At 38.6% G+C, this 9180-nt stretch overlaps 2 protein-coding genes across 2 annotated transcripts in view; one reads left to right on the forward strand and one right to left on the reverse strand.

The window, feature by feature from the left end:
* Positions 1-4277, forward strand: part of LOC146616162 (glypican-6-like) — an 88273-nt gene extending 83996 nt beyond the window's left edge. The window contains exons 8-9 of the mRNA XM_085374903.1: positions 419-594; positions 1967-4277. Of these exons, the coding sequence (XP_085231029.1) occupies positions 419-594; positions 1967-2175 (385 nt within the window). The 3' untranslated portion in view covers positions 2176-4277. The remainder of the gene's footprint in view (positions 1-418; positions 595-1966) is intronic.
* A 578-nt stretch (positions 4278-4855) lies between these two features.
* dct (dopachrome tautomerase) lies at positions 4856-8414 on the reverse strand. Its single transcript, XM_085375246.1, has 8 exons — positions 8129-8414; positions 7558-7857; positions 7086-7186; positions 6436-6602; positions 6122-6301; positions 5891-6026; positions 5590-5791; positions 4856-5031 (listed from the first exon to the last, which is right to left on the reverse strand). The coding sequence occupies exons 1-8, from the start codon at positions 8412-8414 to the stop codon at positions 4856-4858; spliced, it is 1548 nt and encodes a 515-aa protein (XP_085231372.1).
* Between the last annotated feature and the right edge of the window lie 766 nt (positions 8415-9180).

Below are 9180 nucleotides of genomic sequence, written 5' to 3' on the forward strand. Positions count from 1 at the left end.
TGATCTGGACTTATGGAGAACAATTGCTGCTGTGTCAGATGATCTGTGGAATTCCATCACATGACGACCTGCCGCTTATTTATCGAGCAGGAGTGCATTCAGCTGACACGTTTTCCCGAGAGAAATATGTCAAAAGAATGTCAGAACATTACCCTACACGACTGGGTCAAATGTTCATTTTGCCAACATTGTTGTTACCTCAAAGAGCAATTCCCAAGTGCTGTACTGGACCCATGACTCAAAACATTTATGGAATTCGACCGTGTTTAGCCTGTCTCTGTTTTTGTTGAGTGAATGCTTGTGATGAGATTTCAGAGAAAGCAGTCTATAACAACTAAACAAAGTAAAGGTTTTCTTTGTTTAGCAACTAAACAGTATCAATGAAAACTGTTTTTTTTTCTTTTCTTTTTCCATCAAGGTACTTTCCTGAGGTCCAAAAGGATGGCCTTACCAACCAGGTGAATAACCCTGAAGTGGGTGTTGACATCACACGCCCAGACACACTCATCCGTCAGCAGATCATGGCTCTGAGGGTGATGACTAACAAGCTGAAAAATGCCTACAATGGCAATGATATCTACTTTCAAGACTCAAGTAAGCCATTTGCCACTTCTGTCATACACACAAATAGAACAACTCACTACTAATAAGCTGTCTGCCTAACCCTAAGGCAAAGGTGATCAGCGTCAGTAAAACTGCAAGCAGAACTAAAGGTGCAAATAACAAAAATTGTATAATAATAATAATAATAATAATAATAATAATAATAATGATAATGATAATAATAATAATAATAATAATGATAATAAACAAAAACAACAACAAAAAAAAACGTATCTTCTGCCAGGTTTATGAAATTTTGAGACGTCACACTGAGTGTGCAAAATCACGTTCTGTTTAACTGTACAAATGACACCATTGTCAAAGGAGCTTACAAAGAAAAGCGTCTGGACTTCTTTAAGTTGCTTGAAGACGTTTCACCTCTCATCCGAGAAGCTTCTTCAGTTCTAAGGTCAAATAGTGGGGAGTCCCAGATTTAAACCTAGTGGGAGTGACCCCCCACAGAGGGACAAAGGACCTCCTGATGATCCTCTAATCGCCTGAGCCAAGGTGTGAAAATGGGTGTGGGTCCCAATCAGCCAGGGATTCGGGTGAGCTCATTGTGAAACCTGGCCCCACCTTATCATGCAAATTCCTGAGGTCAGATGACCCAGGATGTGAGGGGGTCCTTTTGTCCCTCTTTGGGGGGTTACTCCCACTAGGTTTAAATCTGGGACTCTCCACCATTTGACCTCAGAACTGAAGAAGCTTCTCGGATGAGAGGTGAAACATCTTCAAGTAACTTAAAGAAGTCCAGACGCTTTTCTTTGTAAGCTCCTTTGACTACGTTGACCTGGATGACTGAGAACCTTCACAGACAAATGACACAATTACACTAATAAACAAAAAGTAAAGAATCACAAGTAAATACTCACTGCTAAGTTCATTTTAGCCACTTGGGGGCAGTAGAAATAGGGAGACACATTTTTTAAACATCTTTGCAGATTTTTACTTAATGTCTACTTGATGAATAAAAGTTTAGCATTGAGTCTAATTTAAGAATTGTTTTAAGTCTCCCATAAGTTGATGAGAAATATATTTGAAGCTGAATGCTTGACTGTGTTAACCAGGCAGTGTCTGTTTATTATTTACTGTTTAGCATGCGTGTAGTGTGTGTATATATTAGCATATCTGAACAACACTGAGTTTGTGATACAATGTGCTGACCGTAAAATTAAGACAATTTAAGAGACTAAAGGAAAACAGAGAATGACACATTTCCCACCAGGTGGGTGATAATCATGTGATATTTAAACCCTTTAATTTATACATGAGAAAGTTCCACAGTGTCTGCTGGAGATTTTGAGCAATGTTACACTGCTATTGCAGTGCTGTGCTCATTCTGGCTTGTGTTACGGTATTGCAGGCGATGAAGGCAGTGGCTCAGGCAGTGGCAGCGGCTGCACAGAGGTCTGCCCCACATACATGGACGGTACGGCTGCGACTGAAATCCCCGTGGTGAGAGCCGACCGGAGCGGGCCTGTGGATAACTCTGCCCCGCTCTGTGCACCGTCTGTAGCACTGCCAACCATGCTGGCCCTTTCAGCCTTGGCACTTCAGCGACAGTGGAGATAATGCTAGAGGAACAGGCTAAACATGGACAGCAGGGGTTTGTTTTTTTTCCTTTTTTCCCCTTTTTTTTTGCAGTTTTTTGTATTCAGGCAGATTGGAGCAGACAGCATTCAGACTGCCAGCTTCAAGGCAAGAAGAGTCTGCTCTGAAAAAGAGAGCAGTCAAGCATCATGAGTTCCCACTTTCCCAAAGATTGTGCAGTGCCATCCTTAGACTTGATATGTTTTGGCATCACTTCACCATCTAACAGCGATGCCACCCCTACTAACTCTGCTTCTGAGATTTTAGTAAAGGTATTATTGTAGGTCTTAATGTGGAAAAATATAACACGCACTTTGATTGTTTTGATTTTTTTTTTATTGCAAAAAAAATAGTTTATTGTGTGTTGGAAAAAATGTTGAGAATGTGGTCATTTTATACACGTGTTATTTTTTTAAAGCAAAGGATCCTTTGATTTGATCTGAATGGAACATGTGGTTTTAACTGACACCTTATTCCATTGTCATGAACTTATGTGCCAACTATTCATTTCTGATGAGAAGCGTAATGCTGTCATGTTTATTTTTAGATCAAATGCAGCTTCTAAATTGTGTTTCACAATCATTTTAACTGTGTCATATGGAAAGATTGTAGTTAAACTATGTCATGGGTTGGTTATGCATCTGCACAGCTTTTAGCTATTCTCTTAAAAACCTTTCAGCAGCTGCATTGTGCTTAAAGTCACTGTTAGGGTTAAGATTGACATTTTATATACTAATTTGCCTTGCAGCAAATTCATTATGTGCAAAAATATTCTCATATCAAACTGGATCCTTAGGCTTCAAGAGTAGATAGCCTGGACAGATTTATTATGGAGCAGTTACTCACATTTAGAGAAGGTGCCGCTAATATATGGGTTATGCTGTCAAGGTAGATGCTGCCTCTGCAGCGTTGTGGTGTGCATGTCCTGATATAAAATATATTTATACCATGTCAAATATTGTGATTGATAATATAATTAGTAAGTTAAGGGTTGCACAATGGGTCTCATGCAACCACTAAAATGCAAACTTGTCAGTAAAACTAATCAAATACAAAGAGGTGTTTAAGTGCTGCATACAAGTGTTCTTCTCACAGCACAGAGGAGGTCATGTGAAGTCACTGAAAAGCAGGATTATCTTCTTTAACTGTGTAAATGGACGTTTACCATTTTGCACTCGAAGACGATTACTATCAGTTCTTGGGCTGCTGTAACCTCGATGTTAATTTACAGTAACTAGGGCTTTTAGCATTTTCAAAAAATACTCTAGAAATATTTACAGGATTTTGAGATGATTCATTAATACTGTAAATGTTGTTTTCCCTCTTATTTTTAAGGTTCAGTAACCAAAGCATATTCTGTGTGTAAATGAACACTGTAGGACCAAAACTAAAATACTTTGTGACAGTATTAACAAGTTGAAATTACAAATTTAAAAAAAGAAAGAAAATTATATATACATAGACAGATAGATATATAGATCTATATCTATATACATCTATATATAATAGTTGCAAAAGGTTATGGAAATATTAGGAGAAGAAGCAGCAACAGCACATAGTGGTTACTGGAAATGTAAAGAAAGGGTCTCTAAATTTATCTGGAAAGCTTGAATGGTTGCATCTGCAGCACAGACAGGCTTGAAGCCGGCCACAGTCACCTGTGAAATGAGAATCTGTGGAGACTGGACAGAGCTGAATGCTTCAGTGAAGTTCCTCACTAGAGCGTACTTACGGAGAATGTGAGAGGCCTGGCCGTGCTGAGGGGGGCGGACAAAACCAGCCTGTATGTACGTCCACTGTTCTCTGAGAGCCCGACAGGTTCATAACCAACAGGCCTGCTAAGCTTACATTTCCAAGGAATTAGCCTGTATTAAGTCCTTTGCGGCATATCACTGAATATTTGTTGAGCTTTTTCTTTATTTCATACGAGTCACTTTTTTAACCCACATTTATTTCAAGAATATAGAGGAAATATGTCAAAGTTTCATTTAAAAGGACCCATTATTCTACATTTTGATCTCATAAGATGCCCTTTTTATTGTTTTGTATCACTGAACCTTTAATATTTTTGCAATAAAATATTGAAAATGGATGTATGGTCAGACAAATTATGACTCACAAAAATGCTCAGTTTGGGTTTTTTGTTATCTCTTTGTTTGTTTTTCAGAATTAATGCATTGCTGTTTGATTTCAAAACTAATGAGGAAAGGTTTCTATGGGGTTTTAAAATAATTTCAAACTGAGGTTTGAAGAACTAGTTGAGCAAATATGCCTTACTGTTTTTGGTGCAATTAAGATGATTGCATTTTTGTTTTATTGCTGTTCTTGAGAATAAATTCTTATTTTAAAAAAACCCAAAAACAATTTGTAATCATATATGTTTTATATATATTGATGATTGAGATGGTAAATCAGGTTAAAACTGGTTAAAGTAGAAATGCATTTAATTGAAGACTGATTTAAGAGTGCGAGGTACTTGGTAGAACAATCGTGTGATTCATTTGCTAACATGAAATTAGATGCAACAGCTAAAAAACAACATGCTATTCAAAGAGAAGATTATTATTCTGCTCTTCTTCACAGTCGTGATAGCAGACAGGGTGCTCCATTACTATGAGGTATGTTTGAGCACTCAAGCGAATTTCAGAACAACAGGTGAAATCTAGGCTTCTTCTGTGTACTTTCTATTTGTGAAATCTGCTTTTATCAGAGGTTCAAAGCCTCTGTTTCTCCGCTGACGCAGGTAGAGCACAAAGATAAGGAGAAGTACCAGGAGACCGATGAAGATTCCTCCCAGAGTGGAGCCCAGCACAAAAACAGCCGGTCCTCCATCTGCATCTGTATAGATGAAACAGGAGATGGATTGCTGAAACCTTTGCAGTTGCAGGTTCATTGAATGTGAATGAAATCTGTAAATAAGAAGATATTTATTCCAACATAACAAAAAGAGGGTTTTTTTTTTTATGTTGATGAGCCAGCGCCATGGATTTGAAAGTGGTCGGCAGTGAGTTGATATTTGTTTTGAAACATGCAATGTTGCCCTGTTTTATTAGTGTTCACTGAAAGGCCACACGTGTCAGTGGCGTATATATAATTGAGAAATTTTGCCAAAAAACTATCCATTAAAACCATAATCTGTCATTTTCAGACTTTGGTCTTGAACCGATCATGTTGGCAGTCTAATTTAGAAAATTCTGTTTATTTTTTTTCTTTAATAATTGTATGGGTTAGGTATGTCTACTCTTCATGCAAACCCAGGCCAACTCTTTGCTCCACGCACACTGTACACACTTGAGTGAAATCAATCTTTACTCTCACCAGTAAGAAATTACATCAATTTTCCAAAAATGTCCACCTATCCCACCGATCAAAGTTTTTCTTTCACTATTTGCTCACCATCCAGGGAAATGGCATAAGAATATCCCAGCTGCTCAGATGGAACATAGACTTCCTCATTAGTAATGGAAGGGAAGAAGGGAACCATGTTGTAGTCTCTGTTGTGTCCAATGGGGGCCATCTCATCTGGGAAAGTGGCGTTGGATGGAACAAACCTTCTCATCCATTCATCAAAAATAGCATCAGTGAAAGCATGGAGCACCTGCAAGGTACGAATGACAAATATCATTTTTATAAAAATGAAAACAAAGTGTGTCAGAGATTTTTTTTATCAGAGGAAACCATTGAATTAGGTTTTCACCAGAAAGATGGGGTCATTGGCTGCAGAGTGAGCCAACGAGCTGGTTCCATTGAGCATTGAGTGGACAAGATTGTGAAGGTTGTCAACGGTTTCGTCCAGTTCTCCATCAGGTTTGTCGTACCCTTCGAGAGCATTTCTGTGAGGTACAAACAACAGCATTAATTCATTTGTTCTGTGAAAGAGGTGGCATAAATGTAACATCATTAACAATGGTGAACACTCCACTTTTACCTAAAGCTAAAGGAGGAGTTGGTGAAATAGGGAGGGCTGTCAAAGTCCCGAATTCCAAGACAGCTTCTGACGTCAGTCATTGTAGGCAGAGTCCTGTTGCCTTGCCGGATCATCCCTCTCTGTATGAAACCTTCACTGGTTCCATTACAAAGGGTCACGAGACGATTGTAGTCGTCGAGACTGGAAATAAATTAGATACACGTAAAGAATTTAAATGTTTCACCAACATGTACCATGAACATTCGTTAATTGGTTACACATTTTTAATACAATTACTGACAATTGTTTCCCTCCAATCAGTATTTTCTTCTGACCTGTTACACACCACCCCCCATCTGGAGAACCTGGACTGGTTACTGATGAGGAAGGGGTTGTCTGGGTTTCTGCCTCCCAGCAGAGTGTCAGTACACACATCACACTCACTCTGCCCTGTGGCAAAGTTCCAATATGGGATTGCAAAATTCTCATTGCCAGTAAGTCTCTGCAGAAGAAAAGGAAACACTCGTGTTTCTATGAAAAAGTATTGCTAAATCAGCAACATGGCTCTATAGGGATGTTTTATAGGGCCAACTCTCTCTCGTTTATATTTTATATATATAATTTTTAGGTATACCATTTTTTTATTGTCTTTTTTTTAATGCAAGTTTAAAATGTCTTTGTGAAATATTGTAAGAATGATTTGTCTGTCAATTTTTCACCAAAATGTTAGTCATCAGTAAGCTTATTGAATATAACATGCAATAATCTGAGCTTTAAACAGATGTCCCTTTGACAGGTCATTTATGTTTCATCAGTGAATTTAAACAAGAATTGTGCACGCAATTTAAAAATCTGATGAGCCCAAATTTAAAAAAAAATGCAAATTGTTGTGCAAAGGATACACTCCTCTACTCTCCACCACAAAAAATATAATATTTTAAGAGATGTTTAAAAAAATACAAAAATAATACAAAATTCCAAATACCTGGAGTTCTCTTTCCAAACTCAGGAGGTGATACCTGTGCCAAGTAATGAATGCTGGCCCTTTGTGTGAGAAATCAATGGCTTTGAAGGGACGACCTGGACCTGGAGGAAAATGAATTGTTTCATTAGCTCCTCTTTAGTCTCACAGCAGTTCTGAGCTTAATAAACACTATATCTAATGCCTAAAAATATGAATTTTATAACAAACATATGAGAACGTAAAACAAAAAGTTAAGTAAAAGCATTCCTCTTATCAGTTTATATGTTACAGAATTTTTGTAGTTACAGTAAAAAAGGTCTATACTTGGAATTTGTCAGGCTTCATAAAATTTCATTAAAAAAGGGGGGGAATCTGCTTTGTAGGTATAGTATTTGTCTTATTTGATATTTTTATTATTGTTATATTCCTGAAAAAAAACCCACACATTTAATGGTTGTAGTGGTTTTGTGTAAATATGACCATGATGGTTTACCAAGCAGAGTGTCTCTAACAGAGTAGTAATGCTGCCAGACAAAGAAGTCATAAACGGAGATGTTGGCAATCTGTGGCTTGGTTCCATTTGGTCCGAGGAGTCCGAGCCAGTGCTGAGTGGCGATGACGTAGTCTGGGTGGATGCTGCTCTTGGCCAGTTCCAGAGCGTCCAGGAACTCTTGGAGCTCTTCAGGGGTCAAGGAGTGGATATTCTTCCGCACAACGGGAGCTTTCCTCTGGTCACAGTTTGGTCCGATCCAGCCAAACTTGCACTGGCCGCAATCATAACCTGCAAAGTTACCTGCAACATAAAGAGCAAATTAATTGTCAAATTGTGCACAAACATGTAGTCACAAAACACTGTACAACAAAATAATAAAACCTAAAAATGCAGTTTAAATGCAAAAGAAAAACAGTTACTACTGCTAAGAATCTCAGAAGGCCTCATTAAATAAAAAGCAGACAACAGACAAGGTTTAACACAACCCTTTACCTAGTTAAATCTAAGTCTACTTTAACCATTTACGGATTTAACTTTTCTTATTTATCTAAATAAGCTGGTCAGCACCCACCAGTACATCTGCAAGTCTGATTGAAGAATTTGGTCGGCCACCTCTCTCTGTCATCAACATTCCTTAGTCTGTACGGTCCTCCCCAGGGTTTGGTGTCGACTCGAACAGCAGTGCAGCTTCCTCTTCCCGACAGTGAGCCACACACATTGGCAGGGTCTGAGCCCACAGCAGGGCAGCACTGCTTGGACAAAATCCCCTCCACTGTGCAGCACACTCGAGGAAACTGAGCCTCTGACAGGTCAGGGCCAAAGAGTAAACAAAGAAGACCAAGACCCAGAGCAATCATGATATATCACCTGTTTCTTTCAGTCAGCAGTGACAAATCAGTTTGTAGATCAAATCTCAGCTGTAATACGCTCAATTAGTTACCCCAGAAGAGTGTGGAATCTCACTCTGCTATGGTTCCTTGCTGTGTATCTTTGAATTAGATTCAGTGATAGGTTTAATATCTACAGAAACAACTCCTGCAGCTAAATCATGTTGTGTTCCAGTTGCCTCCATGCACATTAAGAAAGCCTCTGATTTCTGTTCTTGCTTTTGTAGAGGAGGATTAAGCCACTGGTCTTGTGATGATCACCTGACAGCAGAGCTGTGAGCCACACTAAGATCCGGATGAATTAACCAAGCAACTGCCTGAAGGAACTATTAAGGATATGTATAGAGACTTTGTTAGCTGTGGTTGAGTCATATTCAGCTATCCAAATAGAACAAAAATAGTTTTCAAATCAGTTCCCCAACTGCATGCCTAGTAAATCTAAATAAGAGACTAATCACTTTAATCCTGCCAGACGTTTTCTGAAAGTTTTGGAGCTTGTTAGTACAGGTTGGTTTTGAGCTTTTTGCCCTCCACATTTTCACCGCAGGTCTCAGCTGACATCTTCTGTTATCCATGTGATCTGCGGGAAGAACAGCAGTAGAGGTATTACGACGTTGTTTCAAAGAACTCTTTTATCTTTCACACACTATACATACAGTGTCACTGTCTGTGTGATTCCTAACAAATAAAGAGCAAAATGGCACGTGACAGTATGAAACTACTGGAAAAGGTTTGA

The sequence above is a fragment of the Diplotaxodon limnothrissa genome, linkage group LG16, assembly GCF_057381915.1.
Source record: "Diplotaxodon limnothrissa isolate DT_005_m linkage group LG16, D_limnothrissa_male_GT1.1, whole genome shotgun sequence".
Taxonomy (NCBI): domain Eukaryota; kingdom Metazoa; phylum Chordata; class Actinopteri; order Cichliformes; family Cichlidae; genus Diplotaxodon; species Diplotaxodon limnothrissa.